At 46.2% G+C, this 23,389-nt stretch overlaps 2 protein-coding genes across 3 annotated transcripts in view; one reads left to right on the top strand and one right to left on the bottom strand.

Annotated features, from left to right (window-relative positions):
- Nucleotides 1-19,967, bottom strand: part of PLEKHA8 (pleckstrin homology domain containing A8) — a 51,141-nt gene extending 31,174 nt beyond the window's left edge. For both annotated transcript variants that reach the window (XM_078766411.1, XM_078766412.1), the window contains exons 1-9: nt 19,685-19,967; nt 14,906-15,022; nt 13,735-13,890; nt 12,208-12,332; nt 11,182-11,331; nt 9,960-9,994; nt 7,543-7,643; nt 2,797-3,100; nt 1,885-1,970 (exon numbers count right to left, since the gene is read on the bottom strand). In XM_078766411.1, the coding sequence (XP_078622537.1) occupies nt 1,885-1,970; nt 2,797-3,100; nt 7,543-7,643; nt 9,960-9,994; nt 11,182-11,331; nt 12,208-12,332; nt 13,735-13,890; nt 14,906-15,022; nt 19,685-19,724 (1,114 nt within the window). In that variant the 5' untranslated portion in view covers nt 19,725-19,967. The remainder of the gene's footprint in view (nt 1-1,884; nt 1,971-2,796; nt 3,101-7,542; nt 7,644-9,959; nt 9,995-11,181; nt 11,332-12,207; nt 12,333-13,734; nt 13,891-14,905; nt 15,023-19,684) is intronic.
- A 148-nt stretch (nt 19,968-20,115) lies between these two features.
- FKBP14 (FKBP prolyl isomerase 14) overlaps nt 20,116-23,389 on the top strand; it is a 76,438-nt gene continuing 73,164 nt past the window's right edge. The window contains exon 1 of the mRNA XM_078766413.1: nt 20,116-20,437. Within this exon, the coding sequence (XP_078622539.1) occupies nt 20,250-20,437 (188 nt within the window). The 5' untranslated portion in view covers nt 20,116-20,249. The remainder of the gene's footprint in view (nt 20,438-23,389) is intronic.

Here is a 23,389-nt window from a genome sequence, read left to right as displayed (position 1 = left end):
AACACGGTGGGAGTTCGAGGCACGGTGGGAGTTCGAGGCACGGTGGGAGTTCGAGGCACGGTGGGAGTTCGAGGCACGGTGGGAGTTCGAGGCACGGTGGGAGTTCGAGGCACGGTGGGAGTTCGAGGCACGGTGGGAGTTCGAGGCACGGTGGGAGTTCGAGGCACGGTGGGAGTTCTAAACACGGTGAGAGTTCTAAACACGGTGAGAGTTCTAAACACGGTGAGATTTCCAAACACGGTGGGATTTCCAAACACGGTGGGAGTTCGAGGCACGGTGGGAGTTCGAGGCACGGTGGGAGTTCGAGGCACGGTGGGAGTTCGAGGCACGGTGGGAGTTCGAGGCACGGTGGGAGTTCGAGGCACGGTGGGAGTTCGAGGCACGGTGGGAGTTCGAGGCACGGTGGGAGTTCGAGGCACGGTGGGAGTTCGAGGCACGGTGGGAGTTCGAGGCACGGTGGGAGTTCGAGGCACGGTGGGAGTTCGAGGCACGGTGGGAGTTCGAGGCACGGTGGGAGTTCGAGGCACGGTGGGAGTTCGAGGCACGGTGGGAGTTCGAGGCACGGTGGGAGTTCGAGGCACGGTGGGAGTTCGAGGCACGGTGGGAGTTCGAGGCACGGTGGGAGTTCGAGGCACGGTGGGAGTTCGAGGCACGGTGGGAGTTCGAGGAACGGTGGGAGTTCGAGGAACGGTGGGAGTTCGAGGCACGGTGGGAGTTCGAGGCACGGTGGGAGTTCGAGGCACGGTGGGAGTTCGAGGCACGGTGGGAGTTCGAGGCACGGTGGGAGTTCGAGGCACGGTGGGAGTTCGAGGCACGGTGGGAGTTCGAGGAACGGTGGGAGTTCGAGGCACGGTGGGAGTTCGAGGCACGGTGGGAGTTCGAGGCACGGTGGGAGTTCGAGGCACGGTGGGAGTTCGAGGCACGGTGGGAGTTCGAGGCACGGTGGGAGTTCGAGGCACGGTGGGAGTTCGAGGCACGGTGGGAGTTCGAGGCACGGTGGGAGTTCTCGACACGGTGAGAGTTCTAGACACGGTGAGAGTTCTAGACACGGTGAGAGTTCTAGACACGGTGAGAGTTCTAGACACGGTGAGAGTTCTAGACACGGTGAGAGTTCTAGACACGGTGAGAGTTCTAGACACGGTGAGAGTTCTAGACACGGTGAGAGTTCTAGACACGGTGAGAGTTCTAGACACGGTGAGAGTTCTAGACACGGTGAGAGTTCTAGACACGGTGAGAGTTCTAGACACGGTGAGAGTTCTAGACACGGTGAGAGTTCTAGACACGGTGAGAGTTCTAGACACGGTGAGAGTTCTAGACACGGTGAGAGTTCTAGACACGGTGAGAGTTCTAGACACGGTGAGAGTTCTAGACACGGTGAGAGTTCTAGACACGGTGAGAGTTCTAGACACGGTGAGAGTTCTAGACACGGTGAGAGTTCTAGACACGGTGAGAGTTCTAGACAGGGTGAGAGTTCTAGACACCGTGATAGTTCTAGACACGGTGAGAGTTCTAGACACGGTGAGAGTTCTAGACACGGTGAGAGTTCTAGACACGGTGAGAGTTCTAGACACGGTGAGAGTTATCGACACGGTGAGAGTTATCGACACGGTGAGAGTTATCGACACGGTGAGAGTTCTAGACACGGTGAGAGTTCTCGACACGGTGAGAGTTCTCGACACGGTGAGAGTTCTCGACACGGTGAGAGTTCTCGACACGGTGAGAGTTCTAGACACGGTGAGAGTTCTAGACACGGTGAGAGTTCTAGACACGGTGAGAGTTCTAGACACGGTGAGAGTTCTAGACACGGTGAGAGTTCTAGACACGGTGAGAGTTCTAAACAGGGTGAGAGTTCTAAACACGGTGAGAGTTCCAAATACAATTTACCTAATAGAGGGACGATGGCAGAGCAAGCTTTCAGGAATGGTTCCACAGGAATTCCATCGTCCTCTTCAAACTCAACATCGCTGAACCTGAAGGAGAATATTGAATTTCCTCATTAACCCCTGCATGCCATGTCAATTGCTCATGGAGCTCCTAGTTTTGTGAAATTTTAATAATTACTGTTTCATAGAGGGAATATGAAAAGTGCGAAAACACATTACACACCTGCTTTGTGTCATTAACTCGGCCCATGTATAATGCCATTTATGGCAGATTAATGGCTTTCAGAACCTACACAAGGTAGATTGGTGTAACTGAGACTAAATACCAAAACCCACCGTAGAACTCCAAGATACAAACAGACAAAAAACAAGACAACGTCATACAGAGCACGATACTTGCAAAAGCCACCCTCCCCCCAAAAAGTTTGCCATGGATGCATCAAATTGTCAATTTCATCAAGATTAAAATTGACCATCTTAATCAAAGCTCGGGTCAATCGGATGAAAATTGATGATTTTTCAGATGAAAATTGATATTAGAAGTTTGACCTTGGGTTGAGCTTTGACCTTTTGACATAAAAAAAATTGTTGGTTTCCCAATCCCGTGACTATATACAAATGCTGTTCAATTTTAAGTCAATCGGATGAAAAATGGCGATTTTAGAAATTTGACCTCCAGATGACTTGACCTTTGACCTCAAAATCAATAGGCTTCTCAGTTGTGACTACCTCTACAACTTGGTGAAGAACATGACGATCGGTTTATAATTGTGACCTGTAGGTGAGTGACAAACAGACAGAATAACAAACGCAACCGACCAATAAATTTGAAAAATCTCCGATTTTGCCAGTAAAGATCAACAACAACCCAGTGCAGAAATTCACTATTAAATGGACAATTGTTCAAGCACACCTCAGTTCCATTGCGCTGAAGAAGGTTTGAATGTGTTCATTGGCGAGCGAGGGGTTTTTTGTTATATCAGCTGGGGTCTGAGTTTGCCTGGTGTCACAAAGCTCCGTTTTGAGGCTAGTAGGTTCTGTGTCAACTGCAGGTCTGCTGGACCCGCTACGCTTGTGCGTTGCCCGGATTCTGACCCATCCGTCCGCATCGTCAGGAGTCCCAGAAAGCGGAGTGGGCGTCCCTGGTGGAGGGTTGGTTGGTGACACTCGGCCGTCACCGGCAGGTGGACAACGGACCCGCGCAGGAGCCTTCGTGCCTATGATTGAAATTCACAAAAACCGCAGACCAAAAATGGTTACTCACATTTCCGTCTTGGTGCTAAAGATTCAATTCTCATTGTGACTTCAAAACTTCATTCACTTTATTAAAATGCACAAATGGTAAACGTGTTTAAAGAATTACATTTCAAAATTCTCGTGACACTGTGCATGTGGGAATGCTGTACTCTTGGAAGAATGCCAGATTTACAGCAGGATAGCTCAGATGATAGGCCGCTCACCAATTAGTTGCCTAGTCTGGGTTTCATTCCTGATGGGAACCCCGCAATGTCAGAATGCCTAATTACAGTACGAGGACAAACAAGCTGTTGTGATGCAAAACAAATTTCTACTAAAAATAAATTAATGCACATGATGCACTTTGTCCGTTTTTAATTTGGTACTATAACATACTTTAAGATAGGCCGACACTGTACACCATTGTGTATAAAGCACACCTTTCGGGGGCATTTTCAACTTTTATTTTATACTAGATAGCCCACACACGTGTCATAGAAAATGGCACCCCACTGCGGATCGGTGCTGCTGCTTCCCATCTTGCACCCGGTTCCACCGAGGCCCTGAAATCTAAGGTCCTCCGTGCTGTTCAAAGCTCGCATCAAGAAGCCGAGTCTCAGGGTCCACATATTGCTCACCATAGGTAGGGGTGGCCTTGCAGTTTTTATTTTAACCGGCTCTATTCTGATCTTCAACTCCTCCCGTTTTCTCAGCTCTGCCGAACCCATGATCCTCCAGCTAAAACAAGCTCTACCAGAAACCCTTTCCTTGTTTACCCTGCACAAGTCTACATTTTTCCATTATGTCCCCATTCTATTCTCACCTGTGGAACTATCTTCCAGAGTCCATCATCTGAAACTCCTTCCGACACCATTTCAGGTCTGAAGCACACTACCGCCACCTTATGGTTGCTGCTATTTTACTATGCCTACACATACTACACAGGCCCCGTTTTCACTCATAACCTGTGATTAACTTTCCTCGCGCTTCGGCGCATCAGTTTGTTGTCCGTTATCCATTTTGTCCACCGATCCGTTCCGTTCTTCTACGAGTCTGAATATACCTCCTGTATAAAGATTTTTAAGGTAAAATTTACAAAGACTTTTCCACCACTGAGCTGAGTACCACCTACCTGTACTTTCACCCATTGGTCAAAAGCACAAAAGTGTCGTAGTTTAACACAATACCCAGTACTTCCTTGACACGATATATGGCATGCTGTGGGTAACAAGTTAACACTCGTTTCACACGTAACCATTTTAGGTAAAACATTACATCCCATTAAAACTTTGCAAAGTAATGTACAAATCGATGGAAAACTTTGCAGCCATAGCAACAAGTAAAGAAGTGCAACCAAGAGTAAGAATTCCGTTTATATTCCCTTTCCTTGAAAACTACAAAACATTAGAAATTTTGGATGCAGTGTACAACGTACACGATTTATCTAAACATAAAAACAACACTTCACATAGCCTGGAAGTTAATGAAACAAACACAAGAAATCACACAAAGACAACGTCCAAAGTTCCCCTCATATGGGGTCAAACAATAAGAATAATGAAACATAAGGGCAATACCCCTGGTGCTCACCTGGTAGAATAAACAGTATACTGCACCGACTGATTATTCTACCACCCCCCTCCCCCCACCCCACGTAGACCCCCAAAGGGGCAGATTTTTTTTTTAATGCCGTGAACATACTTTGCTACATCACGGGTGGTGAAGGTTGTGGTCAAGTTTCATCAAATTAGTGTGTGTAGTTTCACAAAAGAAAGCAAATACCTATTTTGGGGGGTCAAACCTGGACCAAATTTGACCCTGGTAAACCCCCTTAGACCCCAATTGTTTTTAATGCCATGAACAAACTTTAGTCACAAAACAACAAATATCATTTGTGCCAAATTTGGTCGCAATCCCATCAGCGGTTTCGGAGAACACGTTTCAAGTGTTTACGGACCGACGGACAACGTGCCATCACATAAGCTCCCCTGAGCTTCGTTTCAGGTAAGCTAATAATAATAATACATTAGCATCCATTATGTCTCGTTCATTACTCCCGCCAGGGAGTAATGCATTCGATCGTGTCCGTCCGTGTGTGTGTTCGTGTGTTTGTGAACAGATATCTGGAAAAGTTCTGAACGGATTTGGATGGAAGTTGGTGGGATGATTGCCCTTGGGATAAGGAAGAATTGATTCGTTTTTGGTGAAGCTCAGGATATTATTCCGGATCCAGGAATTTTTTGAATGATTTTTTTACCATTGGAAGATAGGGCTCAGCAGTGGCCACCCACGGCGGGAGTATGCGCTCTACCGAGTGGCATTCTAGCTTTTGTTTGAGTCTCACCAGGACAAGGAGGTACACTTGGTCCTCCATTTACACTCATTCTATTTTGTTTATTTTGACCGTCATGCCATTGACAAAGTACCGAGAACATTTTTCGATTTACACCTCGTCATTTTCGAGTCTACGCTTTTTTCATGTGGATTTTTAAAAAAAAATTTGCACCTGTGCACACCATTTCTCTCGTACTCAGTCATGCAGTACCCATGAGAGGTATCATGTGACCTTCATTGATGGTATTGTGCGTGAAACTCTCCCAAAGCCCTTCTTCATGAAAGGTAAACGACTCTCAGGTTATCCGGCTGAGACTCCCACCAAAACGGCTCATAAAGATATTAGTTTGGAAATTAAAATGGACACGGTGAAGCGATTCAAACGTCGGGAGCACCGGAAACCGCTCCCGCACTCCGAGGCCTGGACACTCGCTGTGTGCCACAAATCTTGACGAGTACCGCATGCATTTACCCAAAACCGTCCATAGTTACCACACGCGTGAAGCAGAAAAGCCTGGCTTCATCAGTTGGTTCATTCCTGTCTGTCCATTTGTCTACAAATGTCAGTTTATGAGCAAGGAACAACCCAGTTTATATTGAATGTTTTATTTTGACCATGAATCGGAAAACGAACCTGTAGTTTAACAGAAGAGGGAGATAATCTTTTTACTTTGTCTGTGCAACAGTTAAACAAAATTGAGTCATTCCCAACAGGAAACGTACTGTTTTTAAGGATGTCATAATGGACACAAACAACAGGCACAAGTAACTGATGGAACATGTTAAATCAGGTGGCGTCATCGACAACGGATCAATGGTGGTAAACTTCCGGATTTTTTATACTACCTTTAAAATCATTACTTAATTTCAATTCAAGGGGTGAGGTGTTCTATGAACGCTCTCGAATTTATTAAATTAATCACTTATTTATGTTTCTTATTGATGTATTTATGTATTTCGTATTTCTTTACAGGATCTGTATTTACACATTTTACGGTCTTTACTTCGTTTATGACTGGAAACCACCCAGGAACACATCCTCAATTTACAACATTATAACGATGGGAAAATCGTTTTCCATTTACGTTTTCACCCCTCAGCCCAATGGGCTAAGGGGTATTGTCGTCACGGGCATCGTCCGGGCGGGCGTCCGGGCGTCCGTCAACTTTTGGTTTCCGTCAATTTCAAGGAGAACGGCTTGTCCGATTAAATCCATTTTTGCAGTGTGTGTTGGGGTTGAGTAGAGGAAGGTTCCTTTCGAAAATGGGCGCGCTGCGATTTTCAATATGGCCGCCACGGCAGCCATCTTGAAATTGGTTTCCGTCAATTTCAAGCAGAACGACTTGTCCGATTAAATCCATTTTTGCAGTGTGTGTTGGGGTTGAGTAGAGGAAGGATCCTTTTGAAAATGGGCGTGCTGCGAATTTCACGGCAGCCATCTTGAAATTGGTTTCCGTCAATTTCAAGCAGAACGGCTTATCCGATTAAATCCATTTTTGCAGTGTGTGTTGGGGTTGAGTAGAGGAAGGTTCCTTTCGAAAATGGGCGCGCTGCGATTTTCAATATGGCCGCCACGGCAGCCATCTTGAAATTGGTTTCCGTCAATTTCGAGAAGAACGGCTTGTCCGATTAAATACATTTTTGCAGTGTGTGTTGGGGTTGAGTAGAGGAAGGTTCATGGGCACGAAATGGGTTAATGGGTTCATGGGCGAAAATTTATTTACTGCAAAATCCTACTCAGTATACAACTTCGCTTCAAATAACAAATTATCATCAATGCTTCCTTTCACCATGCATTGGCTGAGGGGTTACGCCCACTTTGTGGTGCTATTTATTTCATTTTACAATCAGTTCTTTAGGAATGCATTGCGAGTGTAAATTGAGGAGTCCCTGTATATCATGTTGATTACATGTTGCGACACATTACATACATTACATGGAAAACAAACTGTAGCATGAAGCAGCTCTTAAATATGCATGTTTCATTAAAAGCACAACGATTTATCCATATAGCACAACAGGAATACAAACATTAGATATGACAAATTCACCATGGATTCTTAAATCTCTGACGTTGCACTTCACGCACCTTCTCCATGAGGGTCATAATGGCTGGAGTTCAACACATCTTCCCTCTCCTTTGCCGCTTTTGAACGGTTGCTGCCCATTTCACATTTCTTATTCAGAGTCCTAGAGAGCAATAACAGAAAAAAATTAAAAAGCGGTCAATTGCTTGAAAAAAATAAAATAAAATAAATTAAGATAACTTGCAAAAAAGAAATTATTATAAAATTCCATGCAATCTCTCGTGTTCCTTTTGTGCCCCTCTGACCACGCTCTTTTCAAAGCCCATTGTAAGTCAGCAACCTCGACACTGCATAATAGAGCTGTCCACACAGGACAACAGGGAGGGAATCCAATCCACACAGGACAACAGGCAGGGAATCCAATCCACACAGGCCATCACAGGGAGGGAATCCAATCCACACAGGCCATCAGGGAGGGAATCCAATCCACATAGGACAACAGGCAGGGAATCCAATCCACATAGGACAACAGGCAGGGAATCCAATCCACATAGGACAACAGGGAGGGAATCCAATCCACACAGGCCATCAGGGAGGGAATCCAATCCACACAGGCCATCAGGGAGGGAATCCAATCCACATAGGACAACAGGCAGGGAATCCAATCCACATAGGACAACAGGCAGGGAATCCAATCCACACAGGCCAACAGGCAGGGAATCCAATCCACACAGGACAACAGGCAGGGAATCCAATCCATGCAGTACAACAGGCAGGGAATCCAATCCACACAGGACAACAGGCAGGGAATCCAATCCACGCAGGACAACAGGCAGGGAATCCAATCCACACAGGCCAACAGGGCAGGGAATCCAATCCTACACAGGCCAACAGGCAGGGATTACAATGTGCCCACTTACAAAGGATTACGCCAACATCTCCACAGCATCCCATAATGATTCCTCATGGGAATACTTTCAAAAAGGTCTCCTCTCTCTGTTATGCATGGGTCTATCGCCTCCCAACTGTAACTATCCTATCGAATATCTACAACGGTACAACAAATCCTGCATGGGAAGCAGTTACGATCAAGTTGCTATAACGCTCACAACATGTGTGTCCCACCTGAGGGAAGCCAGAAAACATCATCTTGCAAATATCGAGGCTGAACTCTTCAACTCGTCTACCTCCACAACCTTGGTGTTACCTTGTCAAATCAGTCTCAGGTGTATGCTGTCCTTCTGTCCCCTCTCACACCTCAAATGGCATCTCTGCCCTGAGCTAAAGTGTCGTCTCAAGTTTATGTTTGCCTCGAATACTCACAGACCCAACCTATCCTGTTCTGTCTCCACCTTACACCTTTGAACTCAATGTCTAATAGATTTGGAGCCTTTCTCACCAGAGAAGGTAGATAAACCTGTGTCAAGGGCAGGCCCAGCCACAATCATTGCCCATTATACAAGGTTTTCATCTGCAGCTCGTTAGAATACTGCTCTCCCCTCATGTGTACTGCGATTCCAGCATTCCACTTTCTCTCCTGGATCATGTGGCATCTAAAGCTCTTTAAAAAAAACCACCTTTTAGAGGCCATTTTTCCCCGCAAAGCGGGGGTTGGCCTTTTTTGGGGACCGTGGTTGTTGTTGTTTTTTGGTCCCCTTTTTGAAGCAATGTTTTACGGCCGGATGCCCTTCCTGCCGCCACCCCTTTTTTTTTGTCGCCTTTTACGACAACCAGGGAATTACCAGTGAACTGATACTCAATTAGCCGACCTCGGAAGGATGACAGGCTGAGTCAACCCCCTTGGCGTTAATTCAGCGATCGACCGTGATTCGAACCCAGGATCCTAGGATCCTAAGCCTGCACCCTAGCCGCTAGCCCAACACCAGGCTCATCTAAAGCTCTTACCATTAATTAAATCCACCATGATGAGGGTGAAGCACAACGTCTGTGGTTCTCACATCGAAGGCTTACGATTTCCCACCCCCTCGCCTCCTCTCTGGTCTAATGCCATCCGCTCTCACTCAGACCCTCCCTAACTTTTCCAAATTTTACCATCCTGGTTAAACTTCTAAGATCCAGGCCGAATGCACGCCTCATCTCTTTTGTTTCCTCAGTGCTCCAGTCTGTGGAACCACATTTCAGAGGCTGTTCTATCACGCTCTTCCCGACAGGGTTTTAAGCAGGTGGTAAACTGCCATGTCACGTCACCCCCATCCTTACCTGCACAAACACTACCTAACACAACCGTCTTACTTGCAGGTCATGCACGGTTCTTTCCTCCCCTCCAATTTTCCTGTTTGTTCGCTCCATCGTTTGGGTCCTACCGTTGCCCCACTGGTTCAGTGTCAGTTCATATCCTCCATTACCTTGCTCTTCCACAAGCCTCAATCTTGTAAATAGAAAAGTAAGAAGAGAATGACAAAGGTACTCCAAAAATATTTCTTCAATTTCTGCACAGTGTAATTTCATTCCAACTTACCTGTCCGCAGCTGTAAAGCGTGGATTCAATGTTATCTGGAAAAAACAAAATTGTATCTTCAAAGAGCATTACGAAGAGGTGTATAACCAGGTGCAATGCAAGGTAGTCCACTAGACGAGCCAATTGTGGCATACTCTTACCCGCATACGACCTATTTCCTCTTTTTAATTAATTAATCTATGGCTCATGGAAGAGCCGACATATAAATTACATGCAGAAAAAAAGACATGAGACATGAATGCACTTTTACACGTACTACAATGACATTAGGACGATGAATGCATCGTATGTGGGATTTGAACCTGGGTTCCTAGAGTTCGGATCCGAGTGCTGAAAAGGTCAATCCAAAGCAAATTCCAGCAAGTAGCACTTAAGGACAAAACACAAATGTCTGCTTTTACTTGTGTAAGAGGATCCTAAACATACGCTGCTCAAGACCATGATGGTTGTGGATCAGAGGGTTTGCTGGATCTTTTGCATTCAGTGCTGACGAAGATGAATGGGCACAATTGTCACGTGAAAAAGAGGCATCCAGTTGAATTTACAAATTCAAAGCCCTAACACCTCATTATCGTCCAAATGCGGATATTAAACAATGTCCCTTTAATCTGACGATTTTCATAAATGCTCAATACCTGGAAGGTCTGGAAGTCCGCGCAGTGTCCATCTGCTGTCTTCTACCGACTCCTTTCTGGCCCAGCCCCCCCAGCCCTGTCTGTGCTCTGCCCCCAAGTATTCTGACAGGTTGCACAAAATCTGCCTGCAACCCTCTTCTGGTGAAACTGCCAAAATCAAGACTCTCTGCTCACCTTCACTCTTTCATTCCTCTTTTCTCCCGCTTCTGGAGCAAACTCCCTCACTCTCTTAAATCCCACTCCTCCCTCCAGGTCTTTAAAACAGCTGTTCACCACCATCTCCTATCTTCCCCCATCCAAAACCTTGATCTTTTCTACCCCTGTTAATTCACCCCAGATCCACTTTTCTGAAATACCGACTTCTTTCCTGGAAGTCCTAGCAGTGTCCATGTGTTTTGCTTTTTTAAAGCTCTTCCACCCCCCCCCCCCCCCCCTTCCCACGCCTCATCACCCCAAGCCATCTACATCCCACAGATCTCCCGATGGCCCTGTTTTTTTTTTTGTCATTACGTTAGCTCTTACACGAGCCTCGACCTTTTATACAAAAAAAAGAAAAATACAACCTGAAGCGCTGCTTTTTAGCTTACCCGAGCGACCGGTGAGGCCGGAGCCTCTGTAGCACTGGCTCGAGGCAGATCCTGGGTGAGGCTGCTGCTGGCAATACGAACGCACTCGTCGAGTGTATGCACAAACGTAACACACGTGGCACCCAGCAGTGACGATGCCTCGGTCATCGTCTGGAGGAGTGCAGTCACCCAGTGGGGAAGAAACACTCAACTACACTACAAGATTTCCCTCCATCCAGACAATATGCTATTTAAATGAAACTTTTGCTTTATTCGTCCAAGCTTTATGTCACACTTCCTGTTATCAAGATTTGAATGACAGCCTTGGTGCAACTCCTCAAGAATTTCACTTGTTGGTATGGTCAAGCGTGCAAATCTGCTCACCAGCTGTTAATGTTATAACCAAGCCACAGAAGCAATTTTGGGGCTTACAATACTACCTTAACCACCGAAGGCAGACGGAGGTCATGTTTTAACTCCCGTTTGTTTGTCTGTTAACAGGATAACTCCAAAAGTTATGTACGGATTCAGACGGAACATGGTGGGCAGGTTGGGTATGTGATAAGGACAAATCGATTTGATTTCGGTGAAGATCCAGATACGATAATTTTTTTAAAGTGATTCTTCACAATTGGGAGATAGGGCCAAAAATGATATATAGCAGGATATCTCAAAAAGTTATGGACGGTTTTTGACAAAACCTGGTGAATAGGTTAGTAAGGCGAAAAGAACAAGCCGATTAGATTCTGGTTGAGGTCCGGATTCGGATCCAGCCTATCTGTGGGATAGAAAAGGCAAACTGGTGGAGGTATGCACTCTACAGAGTTCCGTTCTAGTTACCTATGCAGTAGGAAAGGAATGCTAGGAAAAAAAAGGGGAAATTGAGAAAATAAATAAGGATGGATGATAGAAAAGAGACAGGAAGGCAGAGGAGTTGTGGGAGCAATAGGGAAAGAAGGAAACAAGTTTATGATAGTGTAGAAAGTATAGGAGGTGTGGGGGTGGGGCAACAAGGTTCAGATTAGGGAAAGGTGATGTAACTCTCACATCAACATCGGGCTGTATGGCCTGGATCGACTCTCGGATTTTTGTCACTTGTTGGGTCATCAGGTTGCAGTACAGACGCAACTCGGACATCTTTGTCCTCAAAGACTGGCCGGCTTCATCGAGTTCTGTGCAGAGAAACAAATGCACTCAATGTGTACGCTTTTCACAGTCTCCTGAAGAAGTACCACAAAATATAATTTCTTTTGACGAGTTATAAGTACAGCAAAACAATGAGAAACTATACACAGAGTACAAAGAGTTAAAGGAAAAAAAAACCAAAAACAGGAATAACAAGCATTCTGAGTATTGCGCTGCAATACATGTCCCCTACCGGCAGTCTGTCATCCAGAAAACTGTTGGGGAAATTACCAAGGGTTATTCACCCACAGGTTCTGAATCGTTCTCAATCGCTAATTACCTCAGGGCGGGCTCACCTGTGATTCGCACTCGGGACTTCGATTTATACACCTTGCAGACAGGTCAGCAGAAGCACGACAAAATAAGTTGTTGATAAAGAACCTTTCGAGTCGCTAAATATCAGTAATTTATTATATTTTCTGGTTCACGATCAATGATCGATGTGCATATATATGTTGCTCGGCTTAGCTCCGCCCCTCCCGAAAGCGCGCGCTGTGTCGCGCGTTTGACGTTCGCAGACGAGGCTGGGGGCGTGCGGTGCGGCTTGAGGAGAACTCGAGAATAAACAAGAGATATCCATTTTTAAAATATTTTCGTTTAATTAACGATATCTGCCAAACCACGTGCCCTATCGCAAATTCCAAAAGGACATTTTAGTAGACCGACATGCTGAACAGATCTGTGAAGTTTCCCCTCGATTGGATCACAAATGAGGGAGGAGCTAGGTTTTAAAGGTTTGTGCTTAAAAACGTCATAACTCTCAAACCATGTGACGCATGACATCATGCCCACTGACGTTTTTGTTCGTCATGGGTATGCGATTCTGCCTGCAAAGTTTGGACTCGATCTGTTCAGGCGTTTAGGAGAAAAAGGGGTTTTCGTGTTTTCACGAAAAACAATATGGCGGCCGAACCACGTGACCTGTGACGTCATAATTACCATTAAAATATTCTACAGACCGAGTCCACCCCTACGGTGAAAATTTGATCTCAATCGGTCCAATTATTGCAGAGAAAATCTTTTTTAAAGGAAATTAAAACTTAAAATGGCACTGAGTTAAGGATCATCAGAATTATCAGAATTCCCAAAGTTCAAAGTGCCAAAACTTTGTCAAAAATGATCGTAACGTCGTGAAGTTCGAACTTCATCTGTAACTTATCATGGGGAAACGATGTGCCAAGTTTGAAATCATTAGCATTAAGAGTTTAGAAAAAAAGTCCGGAAAACTGTTCTTTGCGTGACGGACTGACAGACGGAGGGACGGAGTGCAAACCTATAGTCCCCTCCGGTGTGCACCGGTAGGGGACTAATAAAACGAATCAGCACATGTGAACCCAACTACAAAAACAGACGTCCAGCATCACATGCTTTTTCACAAATCACAAACACCTTTTTCCTTGCGAGTTCGCCCATCACAAAGGCATGCCTTGGCCGAGCCAAGGGCGACGAGCCAGCGCTGACGCTCGGCCGCATTGAGGGTTCGCAGGTAGAAATGTTGCTCTCCGGGGATCACCAAATCCAGGCGCGTCTGGTCCGTGGAGTTCACTGTCACACAGATGAACGGCAGTTTGAACATCGACCCCTTCACCAAGTGCACCTCGAAAAAATCTCAATGAAAAAGCAATTTAAATTATGCTGTAACATCCATTGTGCAAATAAACATTATATTTGAGTTTTACTTTTAAGCAATCCTCATGTACCGTGAGATTGATGGTGTAACAAAGCTGAACTTTATGGCCTATTTGCTGGAACATAGGGTCAGCAGGGTAGTCATTGGTAGCAGATTTCCCATTGATGCGTTTAGTCTGGGAATGGCTGATCAGGTCAGAAAAAAAACAAAAAAACCCCCACCTTTAGAGGCCATTTTTCCCCGCAAAGCGGGGGTTGGCCTTTTTCGGGCACCGTGGTTGTTGTTGTTTTTGTTGGTCCCCTTTTTGAAGCAATGTTTTACGGCCGGATGCCCTTCCTGCCGCCAACCCTTTTTGTCGCCTTTTATGACAAACAGGGAATTACCAGTGAACTGGTACTCAATTAGCCGACCTCGGAAGGATAACAGGCTGAGTCAACCCCCCTGGCGTTAATTCAGCGATCGACCGGGATTCGAACCCAGGATCCTAAGCTGGCACCCTAGCCGCTAGCCCAACACCAGGCTATGATCAGGTCAGAGATCAGGTCAGAGATGGTTAAAACTCGTCATTCCTTACAGGTGGCCTTAGGTGGTACTGTGTGTTCGAGGATGTGATCCTTTGGAAAGGAATGTAAGACCGGCCGTCCTGTCTGCATATAAGTTATGGATGCTAATCGTTTGTTCACATCGTGTACGTGTTGCCCTGGGAAGTCCAATATGTATACGATGTGAACGGGGGAAAAATTCTGGGGGAAGGCGGGGGTGAGTGGAAGAGGACAACTACGCTGTTGAAGCAATGCCCACTAAAGGTTAAATCAGACTGAAATCAAAACATAATGAATAATTTCACTTTTATTTTCTCAATTTGCTTTACAGAGCACTGAAAGACAAAAATCGTACAAATTATGAATAAATAAGTAAATAAAATCTTACCATGTATTTCACAGGCCATCATCTTCAAACTGCCTTTGCATCCTTTGCCAACATCATCCTGCGAGTCGTAATATGAAAGCACACCTCCCTCGAGGAAAAACCAGCGTGGCTGCCAACCTGAGAGACGGAATCAAGAAGGGTGGAAATTTGGAACTTACATTACCTTCCCCCAAATAGCAGCTTTCTACTTTGTTGGTAACACAGGTAGATACATGGGAAATATATTTTAAGAAAAGAGATGGAAATAACAATGTAAAACTCAATTACTTCACTTCAATTTCAATAAACAACTAGAAAGAGGAATCAGAAATTGCAGACCCTCGCCAGGACGTGTTTTCAGTGTTTAAGGCTTTTGTGTTAAAACAAATATGGCGGCCGAACCACGTGCCCAATGACGTCATTATTATTTTTTCTCCACGAATTTATGCCTACATGACACTCAATAAAATTCATCTTGATAGGATGAAGTTTTGTACTTGTCGAATTATGACATCATAATGGAGGCACCGATGACATCATCATTAACAAATTTTATTCCCCATGGAGTTCTTTACAATGAGCCATGTCTCAATTTTTTCTATTAAGCGCTTTGAGATATAGAGGTGCAAAGTTTTTTTTTTTTTTTTTTTTGTATACTGAATCGAGGCTCGTGAAAGAGCTAACATTTATTTCACAAACAAATCAACCAGACAAACAAAATATACAAAAAGAGGGAGCGGAAGACAAGATGGGGAGAGAAGGGGAAGCACACAACCACAACATTTGAGAGCAGGGAAATGTGTGGGAGGGAGAGGGCTTGGGGGCAGGAGGCGTGGGAAGGGGAGGGGGGGGGGGAAGAGGTATAAACCACAAGGGGACCGAAATTAGCGGGGGTAGAAAAGATCAAGGTTTTGGATGGGGGAGGATAAGAGATGGTGGTGAACAGCTGTTTTAAAGACCTGGAGGGTGGAGTGGGATTGAAGAGAGTGAGGGAGTTTGTTCCAGAGGCGGGAGAAAAGAGGAATGAAGGAGTGAAGGTGAGCAGAAAGTCTTGATTTTGGCAGTTTAACCATAAAAGGGTTGCAGGCAGATCTTGTGCGACCTGTTTTTTGTTTTTCCAAGATGGCACCCATACGACGTGACATATGACGTCATAATTATCATTAAAAAAATTCTACAGGAGGAGGTACACCTATGGTGAAAACTTCCTGTCAATCGGACCAACGGTTGCAGAGAAAATCATATTGATGCTGTGCAGACAAACAAACAAATCAAAAATCGGTCAGAGACCAAGGACTTGCCGGAATGTACTTTTTTTTTTAATCGGCCATTTTGGACAAATATGGCGGCCGAACCACATGACCGATGACATCATTATTATATGTTTTCGAAACTAATTTATTCCTAGATTATGCTCAAGAAATTTAATCTTGATTGGATGAAGTTTTGTACGTGTCAAATTATGACGTCATAATGGAGGCACCTATGACATCATCTTTAACATATTTTATTCCCCATGGAGAGTTTTTTACAATGCGCCATGTCTCAATTTTTTCTATTCAGCACTTTGAGATATAGAGGTGCAAAGTTTTTTGCCTTTTCCAAGATGGCGGCCGAACCACGTGACCGATGACGTCATCATTTTTTTTTTTTCTCCACCAGTTTATGCTGACATGGCGCTCAATAAATTGCATCTTTTTTTGCATTGATTTGTCTTGAAAAAATAAATTGCATTGAAAATTGCATTTTCTGTCTTCTACCGACTCCTCTCCGGCCTTGCTCCCCCAGCTCTCTCTGTGCTCTGTCCCCCAAATATTCCTACAGGTCGCACAAGATCTGCCAGCAACCCTCTGATGGTTAAACTGCCGAAATCTCGGCTCTCTGCTCACCTTCACTCTTTCATTCCTCTTTTCTCCCGCCTGTGGAACAAACTCCCACACTCCCTTCAATCCCTCTCCTCCCTCCAGGTCTTTAAAACAGCTGTTCACCACCATCTCTTATCTTCCCCCATCCATAACCTTGATCTTTTCTACCCCCACTAATTCACCCCAGATCCACCTTGTTTGAAATTCCAACTTCTTTCCTGGAAATCCTGGCAGTGTCCATATGTTTATACCTCTCCCACCCCCCCCCCCCCCCCCTTCACATGCCTCCCCCCCTTCACATGCCTCCCCCCCAAAGCCCTCTCCCTCCCACAGATCTCTCGATGTCTCCATGTCTCTCGGTCCCTGCTCTCAAATGTTGTGTTTGTGTCCTTCCCCCTCTCTCCCCATCTTGTCTACCGCTCCCGATGTTATTTGTTTTATGTGTCTGTTTGTCTTTCTGTGTGATTAATGTTCGCTCTTTCACGAGCCTCGAGATCTTGTATACAAAAAAAAAAAAAAAAAAAAAAAAAAAAAAATCTTGATTGGATGAAGTTTTGTACTTGTCGAATTATCGAATTATGACGTCATAATGGAGGCCTTGGGCCCAGAGGGTTAAAAATTGGGCACAGTCTATTCCAGGGCAAGACAAATATGTGTGTAAAGTATGGCGATTCTATGTGCAACGGTGTAGACGTAGTGCTGCGCACAAACAGACAGACAAACAGACAGACAGACAGACCAACCAACCAATATACTTGCCGGAATCTTTTCCGGCAAGTAACAAACGCAATACGCTCTCCTCGGGTGAGGTTAACAAGTACGAACAATGGGTTGTTGGTACAAGCACAATGACTCGTTACGTAACAGGTTTAATGGAGAACTAAAATCAGGCCTTTATCCACCTACGCGGACTTTATCCATAGCTTGATGGAGTACTGCTCTTCCCTCTGGGATTTCTCGCCCATCATCTCTGTCTTCTGCAAATTCAGCCACACGACGTCTTTCTTTCCAACAGATGCCAATGGCTACTTGATGCATAACTCATTCACATCCTGAGGTCATGACAGATCATGTCATTCATGAGCAGGTGCTCATCAAAGCACCATCCTTGGTATTTTCTAAAATGTTACCTGGTTCAGTCACCATTGCCAATACCAGCTGCAGGACAGCTGCAGCCAAATATTCCTACAGCTGCAGGTAGAGCTCCATGTACTGTCCATGATGGTATCATGTAATCAGCACAAAAGCTTAACCATTATCAAGAACCTTATTAGAGGTGAGACAATCAGGGCCTCCTCTTTGAGGTTTTAGCACCTGCCAACGAACAATCAAGTCGGATCCACCAGGGCAGGGCGATCACAGTCAGAGTGTCGATCGGTCACCATGGACCCTTTCTCTTGTCTCTCTCTCAATCTCTAACTCTGTCGTAGCCCTGACTTTGTGAAGATGCGAGTGCACAGTCCTTGATGTGCGGGGTCTCTGGGTCTTCTCTGGGAGATCGATCGGCTTTCTCCATGGCGTGGATTTGTTCGTGAGAACTGTCTGGGATTTTATACAGCAAGAACCTTATGAGAGGTTTGAATGTGCAAGTTACATCAGATTTTTTTTTTTGTATACAAAGTCGAGTCTCGTGTAAGATAGATCTGTGGAAGGGAGAGGGCTGCGAGAGAGGGGGGGGGGGGGGGAGGGAAGAGGTACACGGTATAAACCAAATTGACACTACGAGGAATTTCAGAAAATAAGTTGGGGGTTGAAAGAGGTCGATTTTGGGTGTATTAACGGGGATAGAAAAGATCAAGGTTTAGGATGGGGGAAGTTTAGAGATGGTGGTAAACAGCTGTTTTAAAGACCTGGAGGGAGGAGTGGGATTGAAGGGAGAGGAAGTTTGTTCCAGAGGCGGGAGAAAAGAGGAATGAAGGAGTGAAAGTGAGCAGAGAGTCTTGATTTTGGCAGTTTAACCATAAGAGGGTTGCAGGCAGATCTTGTGGGACCTGCAGGAATATTTGGGGGACAGAGCCCAGAGAGAGCTGGGGGGGGGGGGGGGGCAAGGCCGGAGAGAAGTCGGTAGAAGACGGAAAGACCACCAACCTGCTTGCGGTGAGTGAGTGAAAGGCCCTTGGAGTTAGCTTCATTGCGGGAGATTCCAATGATTCTGAATGCTTTGGTTTCAACAGCGTGAAGACGAGCTTGGTGTGAGGCAGGAGCACCGGCCCATAGGGGAGAGCAGTATTCCATTGAGCTGCGGATGAAAGCCTTGTACGTGGTGAGGAGCTCAGGTGTGCCGAGGAAGGACTTCGCACGACGGAGGATGCCCAGTCGGCGACTGGCTTTAGAGGCCAGCTTGGAAATGTGGTTTTCCCAGGAAAGGTCGTGGCAGATAGTGAGACCCAAAAGCTTGAGCGACAGAACTTCTTGGAGAGGATTGTTGAGAAAGTAGATGGGAGGGTTGTCCAGTCGGTCTTGTCGGAGAGACAATGCGAGAGTGTGAGATTTGTCAGGATTGAAAGACATGTTCTACTTGTTTGACCAGTCTGTGATTTTGTCCAGGTCTGCAGAGATGAGGAGGCTGCTGATAGACATTCAGGGTGTTTGGTTTGTTTTCCACAAGGAACAGGTTTCTCCACTTGTGCGGATTTACCCCTCACTCTCAGGGAGGGACAGGTTAAATGATAAACGACATAATACCCACATCGACCATGGCACTCATGAAGGAAGCAAGGGGTTCACCATCGTCATCGATTTGTGGGGCATGCAGCATTTGGAGTGTGCTGCTATTAGTATTACAAGGTGTGTTTACACAATAAGGTACAGGTGAGCGTGAGACCGGATGGGACAATAATGGAGGAACGATGGACAAAGACCAAATCTACCAATAACACTGCGGATCTTCGAAGGTGAAAACAAATCATCAAATGTCCGACACCGACCGACTCACCACTGAAGTAGTTTGTCCATTTCCGGAGAGTTCCTTCCATCCCGATGTGTGGGGCCTCGCGCCAAACACGGGGTATCAGTCCGAGCCCGGACAACGCGCAATCGCACCTCTCACAAGGAAAACCTTCACACCCATGACTCGCACCGACCCTTCTCTAGCCCTCGATCTACTGACTGGAGCCGTCAAAATCTGGTCCACGCAACCCTGGCCGACCCACAGGTTTACATTCGATACGTGGGCCGTCCCAGGCACGCCATTGGTCGGTGGCCGATCACCTGACATCAAAATTTCATTTTCGCATTTACATTTAAATTTACCGACATGATTACTATTAACGGATTGAGATAACGTCGAATTATACTAATAGCGCAATAAATGTATGAATAAAGCAACGAGGTTTACCTTTGAATGTAACGTTTCCTGGCTTCCTGGGAGATTTTGACGTCACTTCCGTGCCACGTTGCTACGAGCGAACCGGTGAGCTGTTGCTCCCGTGGCGGGAACATAGGAACGGTTGTTGCGTCTTCGGTGTTCGCATTAAACGAATAATAAACAAACAGATAATATGAACGTTCGTCTTGTTTGTGCGTTTATGTGTCTGAGCGGAATTCTCGGGGGCACGTTGCCTCCTCCGGAGGTGAAGATTGACGTTCTTCACAAACCGTTTCTATGTAATCGGAGGACAGTTCGTGGAGATTCGGTGCACGTCCATTACACTGGTTACTACGAAAACGGCACTCAGTTCCACACCAGGTGCGCGCCTAACATATCGATATACACCAGCACAAGCAGGTAACCTCGATACACTGGGCTAGTGTGAGGGGATTCGTTCCCAATGGACAATAGTGAGGAATATTTAGGGAATATTAAGTAAAATGTGATATTAATTTCTCAACCCTCGCCCCATCCCCAAGTCTTCAATCCCCACCCCCATCCCCAAGTCTTCAATCCCCACCTCCATCCCCAAGTCTTCAATCCCCACCCCCATCCCCAAGTCTTCAATCCCCACCCCCATCCCCAAGTCTTCAATCCCCACCTCCATCCCCAAGTCTTCAATTCCCAAGTCTTCAATCCCCACCCCCATCCCCAAGTCTTCAATCTCCACCCCCATCCCCAAGTCTTCAATTCCCACCCCCATCCCCAAGTCTTCAATCCCCACCTCCATCCCCAAGTCTTCAATCCCCACCCCCATCCCCAAGTCTTCAATCCCCACCCCCATCCCCAAGTCTTCAATCCCCACCCCCATCCCCAAGTCTTCAATCCCCACCCCCATCCACAAGTCTTCAATCCCCACCCCCATCTCCAAGTCTTAAATCCCCACCCCCATCCCCAAGTCTTCAATTCCCTAGTCTTCAATCCCCAAGTCTTCAATCCCCACCCCCATCCCTCCCTCCCCCCTCCCCTGCCCCCACTTCCCCACACGAACTCAATGTCCTCCACCTCCATTCTCCAAGTCCTCATACCCCTACCAACACCTGGTTCCCATAATAGTCACTAACTGTTAAGATTAACAGGGTTTCTTGGTGAAGTTGTGCTCTGCCCCCAAATATTCCTTCAGGTCACACAAGATCTGCCAGCAACCCTCTTCTGGTGAAACTAACAAAATCAAGACTCTCTGCTCACCTTCACTTTGTCATTCCTCTTTCTCCCTCCTCTGGAACAAACTTCCTCACTTTCTTCAATCCCACTCCTCCCTCCAGATCTTCAAAACAGCTGTTCACCACCATCTCTTATCTTCCTCCATCCAAAACCTTGATCTTTTCTTTCCCCGTTAAAACACCTCAAATCCACCTCCTTCAAATTCCGTTTTCTTTCCTGAAAGTCCTTGTGCTAACCCCCCTCCAGCCCTCTCCCTTCCATAGATCTCCCGATGTCCCTGTTCTCTACTGTTGTTGTGTTTCCCTCTCTCTCTCTCCCTCTTGTCTCCACAGTAAATCGACAGAAAGATGATTAGACGTTGACAGAATTCACCGAATAATTTGTGGTTATATAATTATTATTTTTTCCCAGTAGGTGTGCAAATCAATGACTGAGCCCATACACCACCAGTATTCAACAACAATTCATATAACTCGAAAATGCATGAAAAACATTATTTGTAAACCTCCACATTCACTCTCTGGACACAAGAGCTCGTTATATGAGTTATCGTTCAGTATTGTACGTTTTGTGGTTACGACGTTTACCCCGTTTGGACAGTCAGGCAACCTGCATTTATATTGTTGTGGATCTCCGACGTCGGCTCTCCCCTTATTAAGAGGGGGTTAATCCCCTTGTCTCTTATCTGGCCGACGCGATCCTGGGGGTTATAACGTCCTTCCCGGGCAGCGTTAGGTAGGGTTTTTTGGCCTAGGGATTCGCTACTACCTAAGTACTAACGCTGACCGGAAACGAGGGAATAACTCCCACCCGAATCACGGATATTGATGGAAGATTGCCGAGCGGATAGCAATCCGCGATCCGAGCTGTTAACCAAGACCAGACCCGATTCTAAACGGTTCCAATCGTGCCACGTTTACCCAATGGAGAAAAGACTAGGACGATCGGATTAAGGAGAAATCAGAAGGAACAGGGCAATTTATTACAAATGTACAAAGAAGAAGAGGAAACGAAAGAATGTACAAGCAAGAAAGAGGAAGGAAAAGTACACAGGGCAGCCTTAGACAGTCTTATTCTATTCACCAGACAAACGGGCCCGTCTCACACAGACACTCACACGGGGATTGCAGATGAACAGGTTGATGGTCACCAGCGCGTCCAGGGATGGCTCTGTGCAGCTCTCTCTCTCCGGTCCCCAGCTCGTACCGTGAACATGGATTCCAATAGCAGAGAGGAGTTCGTATGGTGCCGTTGGGATGCACGGGGCTACGAGCGGGGCGAACGGTAGGGGAGGGCTCTGGCGGTTAATCACTCGCAGGCTATTACCGCGTTTTATCCACGTGGCTGGAATATTCGCTATCGGCTGGCTTGGCTGTAGCCGCGTACGTAATAAACGAATACCGTTCCAAGCCTCGAAACGCCAATACAATCAAGGGCTCTCAATGCACTGGCCGTAAAAGTCCTCTTGCCAAAGCGTGAATTGTCCAAGTCCTTCCCGCACAGTCCTTTTAGCACAAGCTTCCTACGAGAGTCCTCTCAAAGGGCTTTGCGTGCGCGCTTTTATAACATAAGCCAGCGAACGCTCTCGAAGCCCAAAGCCACGCCTATCAGGCGACCTCACCTCAGCCCTGGTTGGCTGGTGTTGGCTTACTGTCCCCGCCTTGATGGCTGGTTGATGTGGCCGCACCTTCATCCTGGCACTCCGCCCCCTTTTCGGGCCTTACCTCGTGGGTTTCTGGGCTGGTTTGAGCAGAAGCCCAGTGAAGTTGCGAACGCTGCTGACAAAGGCGCATAACAAATTGGGAAGGGCCATGGGGCACAGACTGGAGCGCGCTTAATGGCGTCGCTTGGAAGGGAGGCTGCCAAAATGAACGGAAGGGCCTACTCTTATTTGATTGATGCAACGCAATGCAACTATTGGAAAATGGCCTTATCTAAACACAGACTATGAAATAACTATCGTCCTATGGTGAACTACGTGTTGCTTGTGGCCTATCTATGGGGTGCTACCTTTTTTTTTTCTTTTCTTTTTTCCTTCTTTTTTTGTATACTGAATCGAGGCTCGTGAAAGAGCTGACAACCGCGAGGGAAAGACAGCACAGGGGG

The sequence above is a fragment of the Myxine glutinosa genome, chromosome 12 (assembly GCF_964187855.1).
Source record: "Myxine glutinosa chromosome 12, kmMyxGlut1.1, whole genome shotgun sequence".
Lineage (NCBI taxonomy): Eukaryota > Metazoa > Chordata > Myxini > Myxiniformes > Myxinidae > Myxine > Myxine glutinosa.
This window is presented reverse-complemented; position numbering and strand designations above follow the sequence as displayed.